Genomic DNA, 27,757 nt, shown 5'->3' on the forward strand with positions numbered 1-27,757 from the left:
CAAAAAAGGGACATTTGTATTTCATCAGCACTTTTGTTTGTAAGTATTTCTGGTATCCTGGGGCTGTGTTGTATCAGGCACCACACCAAGACAATTACCAAGTATATAACTGAATATATATATAACTGAATCTTGGGATGAATGGGGTTGGGCTTTGGGTTCCTGTTTTCTCTAAGAATCCTTGAGTTCTGTTATGCAAATTTGCTCACCCACCCCACCCCCACCCCCATCAATAACCCATCAGTAATTTCCTTCATGGAAAACATTCGTTAAGAGCATATGCTCACTGGACATTTCCTCCAGGTGGCTTCTCACGAGCTATGTCATGATCACCTGACAACGAGCACTGCCTGTGTGGCCCAGAATGATAAGGATGCGCTGTCAGGGCAGGGTGACATTAGGGTGGATAGCAAAGGACGGAATGAACACCAAAGTATTTTGAGCCAGAAGAAAATTCACTGTGATTCATTCATGATGAGGCGAGAAAAAACTTTTTCCAGCCAGGCTCAACAACCTTCCTGGAATAATCAGAGGATCATCCTAAGTGTTTGGACCATAAAAAGTCGAATTTTATCTCCATCCCTTGGGGCTTTCTGATACCCCTTTCAAGCAAGCTGGACTAGGATTCCCGCCGAGGACCAAGATGGCTGATCTTTGGGTCTCTGTGATGTGCACAATGAGGAAGACCATGAGCTGGGACCACTGGAGTCACTGAGAAGTGACCTTCCAGGCACACCTTGGTGGCTCCGTTGTTAGGTGTCTGCCTTCGGCTCAGGTCATGATCCCAGGGTCCTGGGATCGAGCCCCGCATTGGGCTCCCTGCTCGGTGGGAAGCCTGCTTCTCTCTCTCCCACTCCCCCTGCTTTTGTTCCCTCTCTCACTGTGTCTCTCTGTCAAATAAATAAAATCTTAAAAAAAAAAAAAAAAAAAAAAAAAGTGACCTTCCAGCTACTTGTCAGGCTCAAGGGGGAAGGTCGCAAGAAAGCAGTCAGGTAGGAGGCAGTGGGACAGAAATTAGATGAACGTGGAAACAGTTCAAAGCAGGGGATAGACAGAAGGCTCTAGAAGGTGTGACTGAGATTCCAGGTGAGTCCGTTAGGGCTCCAGCTGCCTCAGATGAGGAATGAAGGTCTCAAAGGATGCCTTTTAAGGCACTACCTTGCAGGTGTCCTTCAACTATCCTGTGGTTGGTCTAACCATAGTCGGAGTTTCCTTTTCAGGGGAGCTGAAGAGCAAATAGTAGCAGAGGAGTACCCTCTGCCTACCCCAGAACATATTTCTTCTAGATCTTTCCCATAGGATCCCAGATAGAGAAATGACTTCAGAAAGCAATTGGACCACACCTTGTATTTTCACAAACGTGACCAACGTCATATAGATAAATGACCTGAAGGGAAAAAAAATCACCTGAGACCCACAGAAGTTTAAGGTTTACATAAGAAATCTAAGTAACAATAATAATAATAATAATAATAAATCTGATAACCTGGATCTGCTAGGGCAATCTTCTTTACACCACACACACATTTTTTTTTCACTAAGTAAATTTTTTCTTTTTTCCCCTGCAGGTATGTATTTGACCAATAATGAGACTTTGTAAAGAACTGCCCGAAACCTCCAGCTCTATTCTCTCCCGGTGCATCCGTTTAGAGCTTGAATCTGTAAATTTTCCTAGCACTAAGAGAAGGGAGAGGGAGGTGTTAATTCTCAAAAAGCCTCAAGTAGTGCAGATACGACAAAATGGGTAAGGGGAGATCTTTATCGATTAGAGCCAGAGTGATGACATACGTTGGTGAAGAAATGAGAAATTATGCTTATAGTAGACCAGTCGTTTGTATGACAGTCTTTGAGCACTTACTTTATACCATGCACTTGGCCATTGTGTTTTTTAAATTTTATTAAATACATTTTTATTCCAAAAAATATTGTTGTTTATTTTTGTTTGCTTGCTTATTTGTTTTTCCTATAGGATAGTCAATAGGGAAGATGAAAGACATTAGAGAAAACAAAGTACAATTTTGGTCTATCTGTTTTGTTTTTGTTTTTCTGAGGTAAATACCTAGGAATGGAATGGCTTAATCATATGGAAGTATATGTTGACCTTTTCAAGGAAAAGCCAATCTGTCTTCCAAAATGGTTGTACCATTATACTTTCCCATGAGCAATGAAGGAGAGTTCCACTTGCTCCACATCCTACCCAACACTCAGTATGGTCAGTCTTTTTCATTTTAACTATTTTCATCAGCATGTAGAGGTGTCTGAGTGTGTAAAATGGCATTTTCCAAATGACTAATGGTGTTGAGCATCTCTTCATATTTTTGTCACCTGGATACTTCTTTGGTAAAGTGTTTATACAAATCTCTCCTAAAATATTTGACAGAAAACTTTTTTTAAAAAAAGAATTTAAAGTAGATCCATTCTCTAGCCCCATCTTTTTTCTGGGTTGTGAGCTGACTCAGACCATAGTCTGGACAATGGGGATATAGGGTTGCTCCACCAAAAGCTGAGTGTTTCCTTTCTGTTATTTCTGGAGGACGGCTCTGACTGCTTCTCATAGAAATTCTACATTGGACATTATCAGTAGCTGGAGATGAACCTGAGTCAAAGATATTTAGAAGAAGACTTCCTGGAAGTGAGATTCCAAGACTGGGTATGAATAGTCACTTTCAATAGCGTTCAGTCTTTTAAAATTCTATATATAAGTGAGATCACACAGTATTTGTCTTTTTTTTTTTCAAGATTTATTTATTTATTTGAGAGAGAGAGAGCACAAGAGGGGGGGAGCGGGAGAGGGAGAAGCAGACTCCCCGCTGAGCAGGGAGCCCAACGTGGGACTCGATCCCGGGACTCCAGGATCATGACCTGAGCCGAAGGCAGTCGCTTAACCAACTGAGCCACCCAGGCGCCCCTCTTTTTTTTTTTTTTTTTTTAAGATTTCATTTATTTGTTTATTCAGAGAGAGAGCTTGCCAATGGGGGGAGGGGCAGATGGAGAGGGAGAGAGAGAATCTCTAGCAGACTCTGCACTGAGCGTGGAGTCCAATGCGGTGCTCGAACTCAAGCCCTGAGCTCATGATCTGAGCTAAAATCAAGTGTTAGACACTTAACGAGCTGAGCCACCCAGGTGCCCCAGTATTTGTCTTTCTTTAAGACCCCAAGAATTCTGAGGCACCATGTTGCATCTAAACATTCGGTACAGAGACAAGGCACATCTAGAACTTCTTACAACTTTAACACCAAACACAGGGAACATGCTTAGCTGGGCTTCCTCAAGGTAGGGGACCATTACACATTCAATCCTGGCCTCTATTTACTACTGTCTTCTGTGAAATGGATAAGAAAATAATAGGCCCTAATCCATTCTGAGATCACATCTGACTTCTTCTTACCAGCTGTGACTCTTGGGCAAAAACCTTGCCATCTCAAAACCTCACACCTCTGCATGGTGTTCTGAGCTACATGTGAGGGAATATACACTGGAAGAGTAGGTGTGAAGCTATATGCAAAGTGCTATGTGGAAGGCAGTGGTTATTCTTCAACACATCTCATTTTATTGTTTTGGACTGTGCCCCAGCTTGGCCTGATAGTTCGTACCATCTATTTTAGTGGTTAAGGAATGTGCTTCTGGAGCCAGAGTTTGAAGGTTGAATTCCAGCTCTGCTATACACTATTAGCAGAACTTCGGCAAATAACATAAACACTATGTTCTCTAGTTTCCTCATCCTTAATATGAGGGACAATAATGGTATGTTTTCAAGGATTAGTGTATGAAATGAGTAAATACAGATGAAGAGCATTAAAGTATGCAACAGACTGGTGGATGCCAGAGGTGGGGGAGATGGGCAAGTGGGTGAAGGTGGCCAAAGGCACAAACTTCTAATTATAAGAGAAATCAGTTCTGGGGATATAATGCATAGCATGATTATAGTTAACAGGACTCTATCATATATTTGAAAGTTGCTTAGAGTAGATCTTAAAAGTCCTCATCAGAAGAAAAAAATTGTGACCATATGAGGTGGTGGAAGTTAACTAAACTTAGTAATCATTTCACAGTATATACATAGGTCAAACCATTATGTTGTACACTTTAAACAAATATGATATTATATGTCAGTTATATCTCAGTATAACTGAGGGGGATTCCTTGGGGTCTTGAATGTATTCACGATGGTGACAGAAGATTTGTTCATAACCTAGATAAATGCTGTAGGAGAATAAGGAGAATGGGGGGGTGGTGTGAGGCACAGGGGGTGCAAGGCAGAGGCTTTCTGTGAATTCAGGGCTCCAGGAGGGGTGACTGGTGGGCACTGGACTATACTGATGGCCACAGCTACCTGGGAGGGAAGGAAGCATGACATTCACTCGGTTACATCGTGATTCACACTAAATACAGTACTAAACACATTAACATGATTTGCCAGAAAATCAATTCCATGAAATCACTCAGGAAAAAACATACGGCATAAAAGGGCAAACTATGCACAGAAAAACGAACCCCATTATTCCCAGATCCCATGCCATATTCTTCTCCATTTCAGATCCACTGACTTCTCTTATTTATGCTCCCATCGGCTCCAGTGTGATCTCTGCTTATCATTCCACCCAACCAACTGTCATGAGGTCAGCAAAGGCATCTAGTTTTCTGACACGCCAGGCAGTTTCAATCCACATCTTCCAGGAATCCACTGATGGTCTTCGAAGCACATTTATGTCGTTAAATATACTCATCAGCATCCTCTCTTATTATCCACGTACTGTGTGGCCATGAGTCCACTGTCTCCTTGTGGCTCTTCTCTCCCCTCCCTTCAATGGTTGGAGAGCCTCAGAATCAAGTTTATGTCTGTTTCTCACACTACACGGTCTCCCCGCATGAACACCTCTGTTTCTGGCATTCCCTGCTAGATATGGACCTCAGCCATGGCATTTCTTGTCAAACGCAAGATCACCTCTCCCCTGACACTGGACATTTGTGCCTCCATGTCTACCAGTCACCTGTCAAGGGGTCCCCAGCTTTTATGTGTACTTCCTGACCTTCTCCATTGCAGCATCCGGTGAGAGAATTCACTTCCTTCCCTTCTTCATCATAACACTAAGTCTGAGGATTGTTTTTAGATTCCTATCCCTCCAACAACCAAAGATGAAGACATCAGGAACTGTATTTATTACGTCCTATATTCTAAGGGTAACATGAAAGTTGTCTTAGAGGAAGTCAGTGTTATTTCCGATGTTAATGTAGTACGATGGGTAAATGCATTCTGCTGTCCAATTTTCAATCAAGTTGCACAATTAGACTTGGTGTTACTCTTTAAAAACACTTTGCTTAGTAAATGTTCAATAAAGAAGAAAAATGATAAACTCATTAAATATTAAAAATATATTTTATTGGGTGCCTGGGTGGCTCAGTTGGTTAAGCGACTGCCTTCGGCTCAGGTCATGATCCTGGAGTCCCTGGATCGAGTCCCGCATCGGGCTCCCTGCTCGGCAGGGAGTCTGCTTCTTCCTCTGACCCTAACCCCTCTCATGTGCTCACTCTCTCTCATTCTCTCTCTCTCAAATAAATAAATAAAATCTTAAAATATATATATTTTATTATATTCTGCAATATAAAGGTGCACATATTACATGAAAAAATCCAAATCGTATAGACATTTACATAAATAAATATTTAAATAGATAAATAGACATGAGCACGGTCAACTATAAGCGACGACTGCTTGTAGAGTTGACATGTCGCTTAATACTTCTGAAAACCTTTAACAAATGCATTCTGTTGATGTCACCATAACAGCAGAAATGAGAGTCTTTGACACAGCAGAACAAGGGAAAGTATGATTATTAGTCAATGAAAATCATTTTATGTTGAAATGGGTCTCATTTCTTGCTCCTTAATCTTTCTTGCAAGATTGTTGATGAAAACAAGGAGCTCGTGATTTCTGCTCTGACAATCTCCCAGGCACAAGGGCTGTATTGCTTCTCTTGCAGATAGAGGGAGATTCTTTGGAAGTAGTTCCTCAGGATGGAGTCCACCTTCATGAGGGGAGTCTCTGCCACCCCAGCCTCCTGCATGGGACAGGCTTCTAGATTGGTCAGCTGCTGATAAATTCCCGAGCAGAACTCCTCTAGGAGGGTCTCGTTCCAAGCAGTAGATGAAGCCTCGGTGCAGAAGAGGTGGAAGATCTTCTGGTTCATCACATGGACGACAGTGAGGGCTTGAGCCTTCTGCAACTGCTTGCCAGCAAGCACCTCCTGGGGGAAGGCAAAGTCACTTGTGTGCTTGTTACAAGAGATAAGGGAGATTCTCCTCATTTGTCCCAGGAGCATCAAGGCCCTCCAGGCAAACAGACCATGGTTCTGAGGCAGGTCACATCCCAGAGAGCAGAGCGAGTTGCAACTGAGCACCACCAGGGCCACCAAGAAGGAAAAGGGCAGGGCCATTGGGGATCCTGCAGATGCTGCTGGCCTGGCTGGGGTGGGCAAGTCTGGGAACCGTGGCTCTAGGTTCTCTGAACATCTTCCCTTGTGTGTGTGGCTTAAGTAGGGGACATGGGAGTTTTCAATTTCTGAACGTTTCCCTTATGTTCCACTTCTCTTTTTGCTTTCCCTTCTGTACTTTCTCCTTGGGTTTAGAGCATGGGTTTCTCAACCATATATTATTTTATTCATTATTGTCTCTTGCCTCCAGTCTTTTTGGATGTTTTTTAATTGAACCTTCCAAGAAAACTTAATAGCATGGATACACAGTATATATAGTTACATATTGTATTTATATCTGTGCTTTATAGGTAAAAAAGAAAGTGTGAAGTTTATTCAATTCAGGGTTACGAATGACTAAATATTTTAAGCTAAAAGTTAAATTTTAAAGCTATTGATGCTTAAGTATATAAGTAAATTTGATGAGTGACTTATAATTTATTTATATATATAAATTGTAATATATAAAGGACATATGCAAATTAACAATTTCTAAAAAGATATAATGATTTTGGTGTACTTAAACATTTCAAATCCGGGCGCCTGGGTGGCTCAGTCATTAAGCATCCGCCTTCAGCTCAGGTCATGGTCCCAGGGTCCTGGGATCGAGCCCCGCATCCGGCTCCCTACTCCGCGGGAAGCCTGCTTCTCCCTCTCCCAACCCCCCTGCTTGTGTTCCCTCTCTCGCTGTCTCTCTCTCTCTTTCAAATAAATAAAATCTTTAAAAAAAACCCATTTAAAACCATTCCAAATTATTAAAAGCAAGTGAAAAATTAAATTATTTCTAACATCTGGTTTTAGTGTACTGAATTTTAATGTTGCCTCATATGACAAAATCATTTTTAACTTCACCTGCTACTAGATACTCTTGAAGGTATTGTCAAAATATGTTTTCTGTTTAGCACTAGATAATTACTGATGTGTTGAATAAGTGTTGTACAACTAAATCATAAAATATAATCTATTTGTATTTTATTGCCAAAGCCTGCAAGAAGTCTTTTCTGCTTACAGAACTCATATTTTCCCTTCTTGGGGAGGCTCAGACAAGCAACATCCACAAGACATCCGATGGCAGCTCACAAGTAAGCACAGATCCCCTCTCCAGGTCAGACTTTGAGATCCAGGAAATGATGGAGAGAAACTCCTTCAATCCTAAATTATTCCTGTTATTCCTAGGTTTGTCACACTGATCTTGCAGACAGTTTGGGTATCTTCCAAGAACTCTGTGTCATTGATTCTGTGTAAAACCCAAGAAAACCCAATGAGAGACAATAAATGCTAAGGTTTTGTTAGACCGCTCCAAGGTCAAGCTTTGGAGAGCCACAGACCATTGCAATATTTCAGATTGGTTCTCAACCATAAGAAGCAATTGTAACTCTTGGGAGCAAGTGTAACAACTATTCCATCTGGTGGGGGAATATTGATAATGGGAGAGACAATGTAGATACAGAACCAGGGACTATGAGAAAAATCTTGATATCTTTTACTCAATTTTGCTCTGAAGCTAACTACTCTTTAAGAAAAGTATGTTTTTTCAAAAATATACAAAAGCTATGGAAATTGGCTTATTACACTATTGGAGTCAGTTCCTTCCAAGAATGAGCCTTTTTTGCTCTGAAAAAACATCTCCTGCCAGGAGAAAGGCTTCTGCATAGAACAGAAATGTCTCCAGACTTGCTCACTGTCTCTGTCCATCTTAGCCAGTAGGGGGCACTCTTCCTTCATAAATATTTTAACAGGCCACAGAGTAAACTGATCCAGCTTTTTATTTCCTTCTTGCTAAAGCGGCTGTTACATCTCTGCAGCGAGGACATTCCCTCAGGTCCAAAAATAGTCACCAGGAGAAAAAGAAGAGAACAAGGCCTCTCCTAGGAGAGTTTCCAAAAACCTAGAACTTTCACACAACTCTTGGTTTCAGTTAGCGGCTTTGTACTTGGAAGTAAAATTGCCAGCCAGAAACCACAAGGGTAAAGGAAGCAGCTGTGTGAATGGGCAGGAGAGCCTCCTGAAGAGTAATGAGGAGGGCAGAGCTCACTGGGGGTTTCTACATGGGCAGAGGGAAACATTGTAATATGGGAGTGAATGGATGGGATTGGGGGAAGGAGGATAGAAGGGGGAAATGTGCTAGGAATCAGAATATATAGTGTATATAAAGCATGTACAATATACATATACATATTATACTATTGTGTATATAATCAATGAGCCACGTGTTCCCAATTCTGTGTTTTAGACCATCAGCAGTTGTCAATCAGTAACAGAGAGGCGGCTAGGAGAAGTCCACTATTCTCTTCTAGATCTCTATGAATAAATAAGAAAAGAGTCACCATCTGTTAAAGCTTCATTCAGTGGGAAATATGCTGCCAAGTGCTTCTAAGTGTTCTAGATTATTTACTACTCACAACTCAAGGAACATTTCCAGCCTCCTTTATATGTGGAGAAACTGAGGTCCAAAGAGATTAAGCGAATTATTCCGGATCAAACATCTAAATTCCTTAGCAAAATCTAGACGCAGTACATAATCCTGTATCACATGTCATAAATATTCCTTACAATTCTTATTTTGTAGTTCTCATATATTTTAATCCCAAATTTATACATTTTCTTGCTCTCTGTCTTGTTTGCTGGTGCTCTGGCTTTTTATTGGTTTTCACCTAATTTGTCCCTTCGGATATTGGAAAAGAGAAAGTTTCTGATTCACTTTCATTTTTTCATCTTATGAGGGAAGTGTCCCTGGCCATTATATTCATTGCAAACTCATTATTTATTAATGCCTAAGAATTTATCATTTTTCTGAAGTCATTGCCCTACCTAAAGATCAAATCTTTATTTAGTCAGGAAGAAAGGAAGCAGTAAAGTCTGGGCATATCAATCTCTATGTAAAAATAAGCTGTATTTCATAATAACAGAAAATGCAATGTAACAAAGAGGAAAATTAGGTAACCAGATTGGTAAAACACATCATGCCCAAAATGGTTGTGTTATCATTGACAGCTAGGCTTAGGATAAAGGATGTATCTGATGTTCAAATGATGGGATTAACCATCCAGAAATGATTCCAGGGCGCCTGGGTGGCTCAGTCGTTAAGCATCTGCCTTCGGCTCAGGTCATGATCCCTGGGTCCTGGGATTGAGCCCCGCGTCAGGCTCCCTGCTCAGTGGGAAGTCTGCTTCTCCCTCTCCCACTCCCCCTGCTTGTGTTCCCTCTCTCGCTGTGTCTCTCTCTGTCAAATAAATAAATAAAATCTGTGTCTCTCTCTGTCAAATAAATAAAATCTTAAAAAAAAAAAAAAAGAAATGATTCCACAATGATTACCTGCTAATCCAGGCAGAGATCAATGTCAACTCTCATATCATATGATAGATGAAAATAAAATCCTGATGAAATACAGATTTGATGTAAGATTGGATTTTAAGAAGGAAAGTAGGGACACCTGGATGGCTCAGTTGGTTAGCATTTGCCTTCAGCTCAGGTCCTGATCCCAGGGTCCTGGGATCGAGTTCCACATCAGGCTCCTTGCTCAGCCGGGAGCCTGCTTCTCCCTCTGCCTGCCCTTCTTGTGCGCTCTCTCTCTCTGACAAATAAATAAATAAAATCTTAAAAAAAATAAAATAAAAAATAAGAAGGAAAGTAGTGCAGTTTCAGTCACGACGTATGAAGAAGGCTTGAACTGTGCTCCTAGCAGAAATAACTAGAAAACTGTCCGTGATGCTGAGACAAAGAACAACATCTCCTTGAGTTTGATAATTAAGATGACTTTCTTCCTCAAGGTACAGTGAAGGAAAAAATGGAAGACACAAATAAAAACCGATAGGAACTTTTAGAGATGGAAAATATCACAAATATAACAAGTGACGTATATTTTTTTTCAGATTTCTTTAGGACAATCATAAATATAGACCAGATTCTGGGTCATAAAAATTTTCTATAGAATTAAAAGGACTGAGATGATACAGTAAGTTCTTTAACTGCAATAGAAAAATATAGAAAACAATACCAGAGAGATACCTGAAAAATCTCCAAATATTTGGAAATTAAATAACATTTAAATAACTCATGGGGCAAAGAAGAAATCCCAAGGGAAGTATGAAAATACATTGAAATAAATGGAAATGAAAACACAACATATTGGAGGCTCCTGGCTGGCTCAGTCGGTAGGACACGTGACTCTTGATCGCAGGATGGCGAGTTCAAGCTCCATGTTGGGTGTGGAGTTTACTTTAAAAATAAATAAATGAAAAAAAATTTAAAAACCCATAACATTAAAATTTGTGAGATGCAGCTAGGCAGGATTAAAGTATAACTTATGGCTTTAGATGCTCAGGCTAGAGAAGAAGGAAAGTCCAAAGTCAGGATTCTTCACTTTCCCTGTAACAAGCTAGAAATAAAAGAAACTTATAAATAAATAAATAACGTATAAAAGAAATAACTTATAAAAAGAAACTTATAAATAAATAAAAGAAACAAGCTAGAAATAAAAGAAATAAAAGAAAATTAAAAAATAAATAAAAAGAAACAATAAAGAGAATAATGAAAATCAAGGAAATAGAAACTAGAAAAACTCTAAAGAAAATCAAAGAAACCAAGAACTTCTTATAAATATGTTTTTTCAGTAAATTTATAGAACCATAGCAACGCTGCTCTACGTAAAAAAAAGAGGCGACAACTTACCACACTCTTTCTCCATCTATCAACATGGCCTATTTTTCTTCCTAATCAGATCTTACCGAAGTGACCAATGGCACCTATGTTTTCAGATCCACTGGGACAAGTTAGCCCCATCCTTCTCTAAGATGCCCCTCAAATTTAAACTCTTTGTTTGCTTAGTCAGTACTTTCTTTTTTAGTCAGTACTTTCTGAAGATCATTCTTCTCTTGCCTCCTACCCACACTGGCTACACCATCTCTGTGCTCTTTGCAAGTTCTTCTCTTTTAACTTTAAAAGTTCAACATCTTCATAAACTTTAGGTCATCTCCTCGTTTTACAATCTACTCATAAGGGAACACATCTATTATCATGCCCTGATTTGCAAATATGCAACAAACAATTGTAAATTAATATCTCCACAATATACTCTGTCGGAGATTCTGGATCCAAGGACGCATCTACTGGCGGAATGTCTGTTTAGAGGTTTCATCTGCTTTAAAGAGTTCATCTGCTCTGTCTCCCCTCTTGACATCCCTCATTCAAGCTGCTAGTGAAAGTCTCGTGTGCTCTACCTCATGTTTTAATATGAAATATAATTGAAATTCCTTAAACATGATTATTGCTGTATGTTTCTTTCTCTTCAAAATGGAAAGCTCAAAGAGAATAAGCTTTACAATTGCTTTATTCACCTCTGTGTCCCCAGAATAACCACATAATCTGGCATAGAGATATGCAGTTTTAAAATAACAAATGAGAAATGAATGAGTGATTTGAATTTATCATCCATTCTTCAATATGGGTCACAAATTCAGCTATCTCTCTTTTTAAGAATTAACAAATCTGAAAAATCTCCTGGGGAAGAATTTCATAAAGAAAACAATTTGACAAAAATAAGATGAATAAATTTTGTTACATTCAAACATATTATGAAGGTAAATATGGTATTATATGAACAAAACTTTTTTTTTATTTTTAAAAGGGCATCTTGCTGAAAAAATCTATTTTAAAGAGTACATAGTAGATAAAATAGATGAGTGAATGAATGAATGAGAATATGGATACATTAAAGCCCTCAGCATATTAATGATAGTCATTTTGAATTCCTGGTCTGAATTCACAAATCTCTGCCATAGCTGAGTCCTGTGGCCAGGGTGACCAGTGGGGGGCGCCGTGGCCCCCAGTTCTTTCTACTCCTGACTCTTAAATAGAAGAGGGTAGTTTTCATTTACAGAATGTTCCTGTACACTTTTTATGCCTTTTAATTTTTGTTTGCTTTTCTTTACATTTGCTTTACTTAGATGAGATTGGAAGACATCACCCATTTCAATTATTTTTTCATTTTTTCATCGAAGTTTAATTTGTCCAATACTTGAGATGGTTCTATGTAAACGGAGCCAAAGCTTTCAAATGAGAAAAAAAAAATTTTTTTGTGTCACAGTCACAAGTATGCAGCTTTGTTCTCCTCGCTCAGAACACAATTTTACCTCTGCTCCTGGGCTCTGTTTTCGCTCTTTTCATTTCTGCACCTCAGCTCTGCTGCCTTATCCCTGGGCATCTGTCCTCTTCAGAATGGATGTGTTCCCTGTGTTTGACAAGCACCCCCAGGGGTCTTCCCACACCTTGATCATTGGCCGGCATTCATATTAATTGCTCAGGGCACAATGACCGACGAAGAATACTCTCAGATTTTGTGTACAAAAGACAACTTCCGAGGATGGCCACGTGGCTGTACAGGGGCCTCAAGACTCTTTCCACCTTGTTCTACTAATGACTCAGCAGTTCTTCCCCAACCCCCAGGCTGGTTTCCTAATTGTTTTAGGTACACCTGGATGTGTCCGTTCTACTTTCAGCCGCACAGCTGTTTGTCCTTTCTGGACAGCACCTCATCCCCAGGAGCAGTGCAGGTTGCATATTATGCTGTGGGCCCACGTGCCCACGGCCTCTTGTGTTCCATCTTCGTCCTCCTCACTCCCCCCTTCCCTCCCTTGCTCGCTCGCTCCCTCTTTCTCTATCTGACTGCCAGGAGTCAGCTCATCACAATTCCAGCTTTGAGCAAACCTGCCTTGGAGGGGGCTTGTTTTTGTCCCCTAAACACTCAATGGCCCGAGACCCAAGAGGGTTTCTGTGACCAATTCCTCTTCTTTCCGGCAGCTACTCAAGTGTCATATTTTTCCATGTCTTCCAGAGGACACAAGGTAAACATTATGTACTACATGTGTGTGTCAGGGGCACAGGTGTGGGTGAATTATCCCTCCCCTTTTTCTTAAAATTTTACCTTAAATAGCAACAGCAATTTTATTTTGCTAAATGTTGATTTCTTTTTTTTTAAAGAATTTATTTATTTATTTATTTGACAGAGACAGCGAGAGAGGGAACACAAGCAGGGGGAGTGGGAGAGGGAGAAGCAGGCTTCCCGCTGAGAGGGAGCCCGATGTGGGGCTTGATCCCAGGACCCTGGGATCATGACCTGAGCCGAAGGCAGACGCCTAATGACTGAGCCACCCAGGCATCCCTAAATATTGATTTTTATGTGGAGTTCAGTTCATTAGACTGTGGAGTCCTTCTTCTGCTCTCAGTTTTTGAGGCTGCACGGGACTCCATGTGGCTTTCTCGGCTGTGCATGGGCTTCCATTGAGGAATGACCATCCCTGCATTATTGAGTCAGTCTTCTTCTCCTGAGCCCTTTGATTTCTCAAGCTCTGTCTCACAGTGAAAACGTGGGGCAGTGAGGCCACATAGGATGCTAGAGAAAACTAGCCACCTTTGCTTGACTAGTTCAGAGCTTTTAAAATTGTATATGTTTGTTTTAATTTAGTAATTTCTGGACAGGAGTTGTCTTACTCTTCTGAATTCCTTTCCATTTCATCTTGAGGTCAGTACCAAACTAGGGATGTAAAAATGCAAACAGAAAGGGCCTCTGTACCATTAGTTTCCATCACTTCCAATACATCATTTTTTTTCCTTTCTCCAGTCAGCTTTGCTAGAAAGCTGTCATCACATCTGGATGCACTGAGGCAACAGAAACTGAAAGGCAGTCTGACCAGGAAGGGAGTGACAACACTAAGGTGACTCCCAGGTGAGAGAAAAACATCGGGAGCTCTTCTCTTCTGCAGCCTTGCCTCCCACCTGTTGCCCTGTGGTTTCTGCTTGTGAATTCCACCAAGCCTGCTCTCATTATGGGCAGTTCCATCTGCTTCCCCATGTACCGGATGGTTTCAATCCATAGAGCAGCTTACTGACATTCCACACAGTAGTAATCAAAATAATAATAAATTAGCATTGTGAGGAATGACATATGCCATGGTTTAAAAGAAATACATATTAAACAGATTGACATGATTTGCTAATACTTCAAGTCCATGAATCAACCCAGAGACACATACATTGCAAAAAGGGGAACTCTGCAGAAAAAAAATGCCCATAATTTCCAATTCCCATTCTGTTTTCCTGCTGCATTTCAGAAGGCAAATCTCTCACAACTATTTTCTCCGAATACATTATCGCTTCCCCAGTGATGAATTCTGGCAAGCCAGCTTTCACTAACGTTTCAGTCTCCCTATATCCCAGTGTGGTGGGCACTTTCCATCCACATTTTGCAGTGATGCAATTCTTTGAAGCACTTCTCATCTTTGAAATACTCTTACCAATATTCTCCCCTTTCTTACTGTCTTAGGGCCATTCCACCTTTGTTTCCTTTGTGGCTCTTTTCTCCCTTACCATTCGGAGGTTTAAAGAATTGAACTTTTTCATTTAATTTTATTGAGAAAGAGAGAGAGAGTGCGAGCACAAGTGGGGATGTGGGGGAGTGGTGGGGGAGAGGGAGAAGCAGACTCCTCGATGAGCAGGGAGCCCATCCATCTCGGGACTCCATCCCAGGACCCTGAGATCATGACCTGAGCCTAAGGCAGATGCTTATCCCACTGAGCCACTCAGGTGCCCCTCGAGGAATGAATCTTAAGTTCTTTTCTCATGCTCTACTCTTCCCATGTGACCACTCCTGTTCCTAGGCTTTCAGTTAATGGAGTTGCTTATAAATTGCAGACTCAAATATACATTTTCCAAGAATATTTATACTTGGAAGTCTAGCAGTCAATTGTAGGAGGTATCTACTGCTTCTGTTTTTGCTTCCTGACATGACTTACTGCAGCTTCTGCTGAGAGAATTCCATTTTTCCCCTTCTTCTCATTATACCACTTAACGTAACTGATACTACTTCAGTATGATTATTGCTTTTAGGTTGGTTTCTCCACAAAAATCAGTGGTACAAAGCAGGATTGGATTTGTTATGTCCACCTCTATCCTGACAGCAACATATAAACTGGCTTAGAGAAAGTCTATTTTTAACTTATAGCATAAATAACGTAATAATGAGTGTGTTGTACAATACATTCTCTCATCAGGTTATAATCAGACTTGTTTCTTTTTTAAATAATAAACAAATACAATACTTTTTCTATACAAAATATTTAATAAAGGAAATAATAAATTTAACAAATATAAACGATAAATTTTTTCTCTTAACTACAAAGGGAAAGTAATCCTAATATTGTTCAAAGATAATTTAAATCTTATAAATAGTTAAATAAATAAGTTGTTAAATAGATACATCAATAGAATTAATTGATTAATGGTCATCATTTCAGCATGGTCGTCTGAAAGCAACTTGTTCTTATAGCTGACATGATGTCACTTAATACTCCTGAAAACATTTTGACAAATTGATTCCATCATGTCATGATTATAGCAGAAATGAGAGTCTTTGACATGGCAGAACACATGGAAGTATGATATTATTTGTCAGTGAGAGTCATTACCATGTAAAACCAGGTCTCATTTCTTGCCCCTTAACCTTTCTTGCAAGGTTGTTGAAGAGAAGGGTTTCATCATTTCTGCTCTGACAATCTCCCAGGCACAAGGACTGTATTGCTTCTCTTGCAGATAGAGGGAGATTCTTTGGAAGTAGTTCCTCAGGATGGAGTCCACATTCATGAGGGGAGTCTCTGCCATCCCAGCCTCCTGCATGAGACATGCTTCTAGGTCACTCAGTTGCTCAGAAAGTCCGGAGCAGAATTCCTCTAGGAGGGTCGCATTCCAAGCAGCAGATGAGGCCTCTGTGCAGAAGAGGTGGAAGATCTTCTGGTTCATCACATGGACGACAGAGAGGGCTTGAGCCTTCTGCAACTGCTTGCCATCAAGCACCTCCTTGGGGAAGGCAAAGTTATTTCTTTCCCTCAGGCAGGAAAAAGGGGAGATCCTTCTCATTTGTCTCAGGAGCATCAAGGCCCTCCTATGAACAGGCCATGGTTCTGAGGCAGGTCACATCCCAGAGAGCAGCTGAGCACCACCAGGGCCACCAAGAAGGAAAAGGGCAGGGCCATTGGGGATCCTTCAGATGCTGCTGGCCTGGCTGGGGTGGGCAACCTTGGGAACCGTGACTCTAGGTTCTCTGAACATCTTCCCTTGTGCATGCTCTTAAATGAGAACACATTAGTTTCCATTTTCTGAATGTTCCTCTTACTTCCTACTTTTGTTTTTGTTTTTCATTTTCATTCTCCAAATGGGTTTAGAGCAGTGTTTCTCACCCATTTCATTTCATTATTGCCTCCCCTTCTCTTGATCCCAGAGCCATTTTAGATATTTTTTGCTAATTGAATCCCTCATGAAATTTTAATGACAGTTATCCTTTATATCTATTTATGTCCTCTCTATGTATCTGTACTTTATACATAGAAGGAGTGCCAAACTTGACTCTTTTATCCAATGTAGGATTAAAATTGACAAAAATTTTAAGCTAAAAGTAAAATTAAAAGTTATTAACATTTTATTTAATTTTTTAGCTAGGTTTTCAGAGCAAATTTTAATATACATACTTATATAAATAGTAATGTATTAAAATCATATTCAAATTTAAAATTATACCAATACATAATAATAATAATATGACTGCAATGATATACTTAAAAATTTATTAGAAGTGCTCAAAACAATTGAAAATTTACAGTATTTTCCTGACATGTATTTTTAGGTTTTAACTTTTAATTTTGCTTCATATCGGAAAATAATTTTTAATTTCACCAGCTGCTAGATATTCATCCAGATATTCTCAACATTTATTTCTTTTCAGCAATTGACATAATTATTTAATGTGTTTAATAACTTTAGTAGAATTAAATGATCAAATATGAACTACTTGCTTTTAATTCTAAAGCCCAGTTCACACTAAGACTCCAACATAAGCAACATAAACAGACAATCAATGGCGGCTACTAAGTAAGGGAAGGCCACCTCTCACAATACAGCTTTGAGATCAAGCAAATGATGAAGGGAGAGTCCTCTGGCGGGCCATCTATTTGATGTAAATTTTATTGCTCTAAACTTACATACATTTTCTATAATTTCCATGAACTCAATGTCAATACTTCACATAAGATACTCAAGAAAAACCAACAAGATGTGAGCTCTGAAGTAGGTTCTGTCCTTCAGGCATGTGTGAGAGGGGACACTTTTCAGCTGTCTCACAGTAAGAGGATGTCTGTGCACTCTGCGCTATGGATCCAGGTGAGGTGTCCAGCAAGGGATCAGGCAGGGATGCAGCAGAGCGAGGCTCCTGAGCTAGCCAAGAGAGGTGGGCCATGGAGGAGTTTGGCAATTCTCCAGGCAGTGGCAAAGGGGTGCGCGGTCGTCCTTTTTGGCAGCAGGTTCGGGCAAAGGCTAAGCTGCTGCCTCAGGAGCCAGCTTTGTCCTTCTTATATAGTTCACAAAAACTCATCCTTTGGGCTGCCCTTTCTGCTGAGTATGCCAATCTGTGGCTCTTTAGGCAGGGACATTTTTGGCTAGGAGGAAGTCCTGCACCTTGCATGTTCTGGGCTCGGCCCTGAGTCATGGGCTCGCCTTTCCTGCAGAAACTGCTGGCTGACCATAGTCCGCTGAATTGTTTTTGTACAGGGATTTGAGGCTCGGAATGGGAGCGCATTCAGTCATATTTATAGCTTCGGGGTCATGTGTGTGCCTGATGTTGCGGCCGTGAGAGGCTCAGTCAGTATGATGGGTAGGGGACAAGGCTGGACAGCAGTATGATGGGATGATGGTGTGATGGACAATGGGGCAATGTTGAGATAGGATAGTGGGGTGAGTGATGTCAGAACGAGGGGACTGTGGAAAGATGGGGCAATGGGAGGATGGATGATGCAACTATGGGACAATGGGGCAATGGGACTGTCGTTCAATGGGATGATGGAGCTGCAGGATATCAGGTTGATGGGATTGTGGAACGATGGGGCGATGGTAGTTGTGGGAAGATGGGATGATGGGATGTTGGTGCAAAGCAAAGATGGGGCTGTGGGATGCCAGGACAATGGGCATTGGGAGGATGGACGATGGCACAATGGGACGGTGGCATGATGGGGCAGTGGGAGGCTAGGACGATGGTGTGATGGGGGTATGGGGTGATGGGAAGATGCCACTGCAGGATGTCAGCATGATGGGGCTCTGGGATGATGGGGTGAAGGGGCTTTGGGCTGCGGGATGTCAGGATGACGGGCCTTGGAACGATGGGCACAATGGGAGGATGGACGATGGGGCAATGGTAAGATGGGATGGTTGGACGATGGGGCTGCAGGATGTCAGGAAGACAGGATTGTGGAATGATGGGGCTATGGGAGGATGAGGTATTGGGATGATGGGGTGATGGTATGATAGTACAAAAGGACAATGGGATGTTGGGAAGATGGGGCGATGGGAGGATGGGATGGGGGATGATGTGGGGATGTGAGGATGGAGCTGCAGGATGTCAGGACAATGGGACTGTGGAGTGATGGGTGATGGGAGGATGAGGCATTGGAAAGATGGGTGATGGGATGATGGGGCAATGGGGTGATGGGAGGATGGGACCTTGGGTAATGATGCAATGGGGGGATGGGACAATAGGGCTGCAGATGTCAGGACCAGGGGACTGTGGAAAGAATGGGCGATGGGAGGATGGGGGGATGGGATGATGGGGCTGGGGGATTTCAGGATGATGGGACTGTGGAAAGATTGGTCCATGGGATGATGTGAGGATGGGACAATGGGACTATGGAGCAATGGGTGGATGGCACGATGGGGCTGTGGGATGTAGAGACGATGGGACCGTGGAACAATGGGGTGATGGGAGGGTGGGACTATGGTGCAATGGGGCGAAGGGACAGTGGGGCTGTGGGATGTCAGGACAATGAGACTGTGCAATGATGAGGTGATGGGAGGATGGACGATGGACCTGTGGGACGGTATGGTAGTTGCAGGATGGGATGATGGGATGAGGGTGTGATGGGACGATGGGACAATGGGATTGTGGGATATCAGGATGACAGGACACTGGGACGATGGGGTGATGGGACCGTGGGACTGTGGGTCGATGGTGCAATGGGATGATGGGAGGATGGGGCAATGGGAGAATGGGATGGTGGGGCCATGGGACATTCGGGCTGTAGGATGTCAGGATGATGGGACTGTGGGACGATGGGGAGATGGGACTTCGAGAAGATGGGAAGATGAAGTGATGGGTCAATGGAGCAATGGGATGTCGGGATCACAGGACGATGGGATGTTGGAGTGACAGGGCAATGGTACGACAGGATGACAGGATGACAGGATGATGGGGTGACCTGGCAATGGATGGAGGGAACATGGGATGATGGAGTGACAGAATGTTTGGGTGATGGGAGGATGGGGCGATGGGATGATGGGAGCATGGAGTGCTGGGACCATGGGAGGATGGAGCGATGGGATGATGGGGCAATGAGAGGATGAGACAATGGGACCATGTTGCAATGGGGCGATGGGATGATGAGGCTGTGGGATGTCAGGCTGATGGGACTGTGGGATGATGGCGCGATGGGACTTCAAGAAGTTGGGACACTGAAGCAATGGGGCGATGGGATGTTGAGATCATTGGATGATGGGATGATGGGACGATGGGATGATTGGGCAATGGAGCAATAGGGCTACAGGGTGATAAGGCGATGGGGCCATGGGGTGACCTGGCAATGAGATGAAGGGAACATAGGACGATGGGATGATGGAGTGATTGGGTGATGGGATGATGAGGCGATGGGAAGATGGGGCTATGGGATGTCAGGACTGTGGGATGGTGGGGCGATGGTACGTCAAGAAAATGGGATGATGAAGTGATGGGGCGATGGGGTGACAGGGCTACCGGGCGATGGGACAACCAGATGATGGGATGACAGGTTGACCATAGGACAGGACCATGGTGTGATCTTGTGATGGGATGAAGGGAACTTGGGACGATGGGGAGATGGAGTGATTGGAGTACTGTGTCAATGCAACATGGCAGCTGACTTCTACCAGAGTGATAAAAGAAAGATAGACGTGGAGAAGGCAGTACATTGTTTTAGAAATTGCACACAATCTTTCAGCCATATGCTATGTATATAACATTAGAGAGAGGAGCTGCAACATCCGGCACATAAGGGGAGAGACAGGAAGGTTTGAGGCAGTTTGTGGGTATCTTTTAAAACAACCACAACTGCGGGGCATCTGACTGGCTCAGTCAGTAGAGCATGCGGCTCTTGATCTCAGGGTCATGAGTTCAAGCCCCACGTTGGATGTAGGAGATTGCTTTAAAAACAAAAACAAAAAACCCCATAACTGAAGACATAGGATTCCTAAGGTAGACTATTCCCTAATGTAGAAGGTTGTTGTGGAGATGGGAAGCCATCACTATGACAGGTGATACTACAAGTGTTCAAAGGATAGTGTGGGATTTACTGGGTATGGGCTTTGAGGAATTTGAGGATTCGAGGATGACATCTGTGTCTCTATGTCTGGCAGAAGGATGGGTCCACTCACATGGAAGGGGAACACAGGAAGAAGAGCAGGCCTTAAGGGCAAGAAAGGTTGAAAATAGATGTCTGATGCTGCACATGGTAAGTGGAGATGTTCTAGGGTAGCAGGTAGAAATCTGGGTCTAATGTTTGGCGATATGACTCTGGGTGAAGACACACCTGGAAGTCATAATCATAGAGAAGACATTCAGAACTATTTGGGAGGTTGAGATTGTATGTGCAGAGAAGATGGATTGTGGCGCCTAGCATAAAATTTCAAAGACCCCCAAGGACCTGGCCCCCTCCCCCAACAGCCAATGGCCCTTGGGGTCCCTCCCACCCTCTGCCTCCAGCACCTCCCCAGCCCCCCTTTGCCTGCCTTCCTCCAGCTCACAAGTCCATTCTCCTGACATCTGGTTTCTGTTGTGAATGGCAAGTCATTTCGGTATTCTATTCTTATAGGTCATGGGCTGGGAGCTTTTGGATCTTGGGAGTAATTTTCTCCCCACAGGGCCACGCTTCCCTCAGCAAAGACTGACCCTGCACTCAGGGTCTGCTCCCGCAGTTCCTTAGTGTGTTAAAACCTCTACCTCTTCCTAGCCTGGGCTCCCTACCCGCTTTTAGCCTTGGGAGGCACCTGGCAAACAGAAAGTTGGCCAGTAGTAAGAACACCTGGGGAAAGCAGGGGTAGGAGACTGAGCTGGCAGGGTTATGTGAACTCTAAGGTTAAGCTTCCCTGCCCCTAACTACTTCTGTCCAAGCTTTGCGCAGTGGCAGGATCACAGCCAATGGGGCGCGATTATTGCTAATTGAAAACTACTTCTGTCCACAATATTTATTTTCTATTCATTCTCTTTCACTGTGCCTCTATCATTTGCAACTGAAATAATCACGAGTAAGGCAATTTCTGCAGCACTGCTCTGTAAGTGTCATTTTTCTCAATGTGAAGACTTATAATCCAAACAGAGGGGTTATTGGTCCCTTTACTATCAATACACAACGTCTAAGGCAGAGACAAGGGAACATTACCGACACTCCCTTTCAGAACGAGGTGAAGCAGAAAGCACACAGCGCTCCCTGGTCTATTGTAAATCTGACATCCATTAGGGCAGGTGGTGTTGGTTTTCAGATTGGGGCTCAGGCCAACTCTCTGGGAGTTACTCTCCATGGCTGATTTTTCTCCTCTCTGTGCTTCTTGGTTCTGCCTTTTAAGTTATCCTTCCTTTTCCATAAGAAGTGGCTCGTGTTTCTACTGTGTTGGCTTCTCAACCTTCTTCCTTTCCAGAAAAGTTTGGCACTCCAAAGGCCTCTTTATTTTGTGTTCTCTTACTCAGTCTAAACTGATAGGTTACTTTAAAAATTTCGTGGGTTGGCTGTATATCGATTTATAATGAATGTCATTAGATAGTAGGCACACCCACAAATCTCTTCAAATACACCCTTTTTCACTTCCGGCTCCCCACCAGGCTGAAACAATAATTGGGTCTCTTAGCGTCCTCTTGCTTAATGGCAAGAATCTGTGAGGCATTCCTTTATGATCCATAGAGGCCACGTGTTTGTTTGAAAATCTACAAGGCACGACCTTAAATCTTTCTTAAGTGTTGAAAGATTTTACAGTCTCTTCCTCAGTCTCTTCCTCGGTCTGATCTGATAAATAGGGTTTGTTATTTACTTATTTTTTTCATCATTCCACTCCGATACAAACTATCCCTATTACTATGGCTTTGAAACAAATTATTCTAAAATGCATGATCCTAGGGGCGCCTGGGTGGCTCAGATGGTTAAGCGTCTGCCTTTGGCTCAGGTCATGATCCCAGGGTCCTGGGATCGAGCCCCGCATCGGGCTCCCGGCTTAGCGGGGAGCCTGCTTCTCTCTCTGACCCTCTCCCCTCTCATGCTGTTTCTCTCTCGCTCGCTCTCTAAAAAATAAATAAAATCTTTAAAAAAATAAATAAATAAAATGCATGATCCTAAATCACAAGTGTCTTATTCTCACAGGTTCTGCGAGCCAGGGATTTGAAGGAATGGCTTGTCTCTGCTGCCCAGCTGGAGCCTCAGCTTGGAACCCGCCCCACCGGATGGCGGGGTCTGACTGGACAGTTGGTAGGCATTTTCACCGGTATGTCTGATGCTTACATGTCTCAGCTATGATCTCGGCCGGCACTGGGTAGGGGAGCACCTCGCTGGAACTTCTCCTTGAGGCCTGGTTTTTCTGACAGACTGGTGGGCCCAGCACAGTTGCACTGTTTACATGGGGACCGAGGGCTCAAAAATGAGGGTCCCAGTGACAAGCTGTATCATCTTTCATGACCTAACCCAGTGGTTCTCAGTGAGAATGATTTTGTCCCCCAGGGGACTTTTGGCAATGTCTGGAGACATTTTTGGTTGTCGAAACTGAGGAGGGGGCTTCCACTGGCACCTAGTGGGTGTAAGCCACGGATGCTGCTAAATATCCCACAGTGCGTGGGGCAGGGCCCGCCAGAGAACTGTCTGGCCTCAAGTATCAGTAGTGTCAAGTGTGATAAACTCTAACATAATCGTGGAAGTCACGCAACGTTATTTCTAACAAATTCTTTTATAAGCAATTTCCAAGCCCTCCCGTATTTAACGGGAGGTGAATTAGATTCAACCTTTCGAGAAATGGCGAAGACGTGTGCAGGATGGGAAGTACTCTTGTGGCCATCTTTGGAAGGCAGTCTGTCACAGAGTCTCCCTGTGATTTCTCTTGCTCTTCAGTGATTTTTGTCGTTCTCACCCTGTAGGTTGTGTGTTTTCCGCTCTTAGAAGCCAAGCCTATCAAATCCGTTTGTCATCTTCCACGTCTTCAAAATCAGTGTTTCCAATAGTGCTCTTCTCACTTCAAGGGACTTGGGTGCAAGATGTGATCACATTGCTGATTTTTTAATATTCAAAATATCTACATGATAGCTATGAGAAAGTAACGGACACACTTTCTTTGTTACAGATTTCCCCCATCCTCGTTTTTTTCTTTTCACATTAGTCTAAGAAAGAAGAGATTTTTGTTTCTAAAATCTCTCATACTTAAAAAACAGTTTAAAATATTATTCATGTGTAGGGCGCCTGGGTGGCTCAGTTGGTTAAATGACTGCCTTCGGCTCAGGTCATGATCCCAGGGTCCTGGGATCGAGTCCCGCATCAGGCTCCCCCTGCTCTGTGGGGAGCCTGCTTCTCCCTCTGCCTCTGCCTGCCATTCCCCCTGCTTGTGCTCTCTCTCTCTCTGTCAAATAAATAAATAAAATCTTAAAAAAATATTATTCATGTGTATAAAATAAAAGGGGCATCTGCCAGCCTCCTCACCCCCACCCCTCAAAATTTAGCACCAAATTATCTTCTTTCTGACCACTGACAGCAGAGATGGGGCTGAAGATTGTGCTTATTCTCTCTGGTTACTCTCACACTCCTTCCTTTCCTGGAATGTAATGAAGCCCAGCAGGTGTAGACTGACAGCAACAGATCTACAGTCAAACCAAGTCAGATTTCTTAACTTCTGCTGTGAGAGCATTCACCATAAAGAATCATGATAAAGTTCAGTAGGAAGAGGTAGAAAGGGGATTCTTATAGGATTTGAACTCGGACTACATGATTCTAAGGAAATCGGGGAAAAGAATATCAGCTCTGGACGACAGTGCTTGAGCTGGTGTGAACTAGTGTTTCTCCTGGAGGTTCTAGGAACACGGTGGAGCTGGGGTAGTCATCTTGGTAAGAAAGCAATAATCACTCAGAAGCTGAGAGGATTGTGTGTCATGGGCCACGGGACTGAGGAGAATCCTGTTCCTATTTCCTTGGAAACTATAATGCCAGAAAAAAATGTGGAATGTAGCAGATGAAAACTCGCTATACGAAGCTTTGCATTTGGGTGGGAAATTGGGTTGCTGTTCTATTGTGTCCAAGTGGCCATGTGGCTCAGAGTCTTCAAAAAGAGGATACTCAGAAATACACTATCAAACAGACACTAATCTATAATGTGAGAGAACAATGTTTCTCAGTACTATATCCTTGATATTAATAAAAGTAGTTTTTGCAGGTCAAATGCCCAATTTGGGTAGGATAATAGAATTATTGGGACTATGGAAGAGGTTAGGTCTGGGGTGTGAAGTCATTCCTAAGGGCTGGACAAGGCTGTTATGGAGTTAGACTATTGCTGAGAGTTTTTTCTCTGTGCCCCTGGTCTCCTGAAAGCCGACAGTGGGTGGGTGGGGGTTATATAGTAAAGTGGACTAGAGAAAAACCAATCACTCTTTCTGTGTAGGTATGGAGCTTAGGAATAGCAGGTTCTGCATGTTTCTTGTGCCCTGATAGCACCATCTTTAGTCATGTCCCTAATGGCATCCTGAACATTTGCATGATTAAGTATTCAAAAACTGCCCATTTCTTCAAACAGAATGGCTGGATCCTATGACATCACTGAAGTGTAGTAACTACCCCAGGGAAGTACAATTATGGACCAGAATGATCAGTTGTTTTCATGATTTTTTAAAAAAATAAAACATCTAGCTAGTGACTTGTTTATAGTTCAGGATTGGTTCATAGCTATAATAAGATGGCTAATTCTGTCATTCTCCTGAATAAAGCCCCCTCCCTGCTCCTGCTTCTGCATGAGACCAAGGCTTCAGCACACTTAAGTCATTCTTAAAGTTATAATCCTGATTGCTACTTAGATCTTGAAGGGCTTCTCTTTTCTGCACTAATAGATATACCACATAAGCAGGCTAGTGTTCACTGTGAGTGTTGACTAGCAGGAAGTGCCCAGCAGGGAATCCTCATCGATTTCTAGACACTGGAGCTAAGTTGAGAGGGATCTTCTTGAGTTTGGTCTACACATTGAGGTTTTCCCAAATGATAGCCATGAACCTGTTGCACATGGCTGAATTAGCTACCAGATAAGTGGTGAGGGTGAATATAGAATATATTGAAACCCAAGAAGTGAAGGAAGTGGACAGTGTCAGTGGAATCCCTAACGTACTCCCCTTGCAGGATAAAGTAAACAATTCAGGGCCTGGGTGAGCTCATCAAGGGAGAGCAGCCTTGAAGGTTAGAAAACTCTTTCCCCAGTCTTTGAGCTTAAGTGACATCTTCAAGTGTTATCTGTATACATGATAGATGGAAGGTTTTGTGAAATCTGTGGTTTTCTCATCTAGAGAAGGATGGAGACATTAATTAAAAAAAACTAGTAAAAATTTTGCCTCGTATGAAGAAATAAATGTTATTACTGACTCTAGGATTCTATATTGAGTATTTTTTGGTTAATGATTTACCATGAATTAGAAAGTTTTTACGAATCACGAATTCCTGGATGGAAGAATGTTTCCTTCACTTCTAAGTGACAAACTATGCTTCCCAACTAGGATAAAGTTGTCAGCAAAAATTAGACCTGCCCTTTGACCCACACATAAACAGATGGTGCTGACTGGGGCTCTTGGGTGAAAGGTGGCAAAGGATGATAAACCTCTACCTATATAGTAACAGCTTTCTGGAAGATGGGCCAGTAAACAGCCAAAATACTCTATGGACTTAGAAGTGAGGATGGGGCTGTACACGAAACATCTGACCTTAGCTGCTGTCATCAGCTTTCTACTCATCTTGTTCTAAGACTGCATGAAATATAACCTTGTTCCTTCAGCTCTATCTAGAAAAGAAACATGGGACTACGCTTGATAGCCTTCAGGAGGCATCAGTAAGAATTCACCTGTTTTCTTTATTTGGGTCCTTTCTCTTTTCTTTTTGGTAAGTCTGGCCAGGGACTTATCAATCTTATTAATTCTTTCAAAGAACCAGCTCCTAGTTTCACTGATCTGTTCTACTGTTCTTTTGGTTTCTATTCCATTGATTTCTGCTCTGATCTTTATTATTTCTCTTCTGCTGGGTTTCAGCTTTATTTGCTGTTCTCTCTCCAGCTCCTCTAGGTGTAGGGTTAGGGTGTGCATTTGAGACCTTTCTTGTTTCTTGAGAAAGGCTTGCATTGCTCTATACTTTCCTCTTAGGACTGCCTTTGCTGCATCCCAAAGATTTTGAACAGTTGTGTTTTCATTTTCATTGGTTTCCATGAATTTTTTAAATTCTTCTTTAATTTCCTGGTTGACCCATTCATTCTTTAGTAGGATGCTCCTTAGCCTCCATGTATCTGAGTTCTTTCCAACTTTCCTCTTGTGATTAAGTTCTAGTTTCAAAGCATTGTGGTCTGAAAATATGCAGGGAATGATCCCAATCTTTTGGTACCGGTTGAGACCTGATTTGTGACCCAGGATGTGATCTATTCTGGAGAATGTTTCATGGGCATTAGAGAAGAATGTGTATTCTGTTGCTTTGGGATGGAATGTTCTGAATATATCTGTGAAGTCCATCTGGTCCAATGTGTCATTTAAAGCCCTTTATTTCCTTGTTGATCTTTTGCTTAGATGATCTGTCCATTTCGGTGAGGGGGGTGTTAAATTCCCCTACTATTATTGTATTATTGTCGATGTGTTTCTTTGATTTTTGTTATTAATTGGCTTATATAATTGGCTGCTCCCTTGTTAGGGGCATAGATATTTACAATTGTTAAGATACAGGGGTGCCTGTGTGGCTCAGTCATTAAGCGTCTGCCTTCGGCTCAGGTCATGATCCCAGGGTCCTGGGATTGAGCCCTGCATCGGGCTCCCCACTCCGCAGGAAGCCTGCTTCTCCCTCTCTCACTCTCCCTGCTTGTGTTCCCTCTCTCGCTGTGTCTCTCTCTGTCAAATAAGTAAAATCTTAAAAATAAATAATAAATAAATAAATAAAGTAAATAAAATTGTTAAGATACAAATGTAGTGATCC

At 42.4% G+C, this 27,757-nt stretch overlaps 1 protein-coding gene and 2 pseudogenes across 1 annotated transcript; 1 reads left to right on the forward strand and 2 right to left on the reverse strand.

Annotated features, from left to right (window-relative positions):
- Positions 1–5,601: 5,601 nt before the first annotated feature.
- LOC123849357 (interferon alpha-1/2-like) lies at positions 5,602–8,649 on the reverse strand. Its single transcript, XM_064580127.1, has one exon. The coding sequence runs from the start codon at positions 6,432–6,434 to the stop codon at positions 5,871–5,873; it is 564 nt and encodes a 187-aa protein (XP_064436197.1). The 5' UTR covers positions 6,435–8,649; the 3' UTR covers positions 5,602–5,870.
- A 7,004-nt stretch (positions 8,650–15,653) lies between these two features.
- On the reverse strand, positions 15,654–16,997 carry LOC123849358 (interferon alpha-4-like; annotated as a pseudogene).
- A 4,703-nt stretch (positions 16,998–21,700) lies between these two features.
- On the forward strand, positions 21,701–21,865 carry LOC123850389 (U4 spliceosomal RNA; annotated as a pseudogene).
- The last annotated feature ends 5,892 nt before the right edge of the window (positions 21,866–27,757 follow it).

Source organism: Mirounga angustirostris, unplaced genomic scaffold, assembly GCF_029215605.1.
Source record: "Mirounga angustirostris isolate CCGP_5_RB_7025 unplaced genomic scaffold, mMirAng1.0.hap1 SCAF_15, whole genome shotgun sequence".
Lineage (NCBI taxonomy): Eukaryota > Metazoa > Chordata > Mammalia > Carnivora > Phocidae > Mirounga > Mirounga angustirostris.

Coding starts and splice junctions, on each gene's coding strand:
- LOC123849357 (XM_064580127.1), bottom strand. CDS start 6,434: ATGGCCCTGCCCTTTTCCTTCTTGGTGGCCCTGGTGGTGCTCAGTTGC.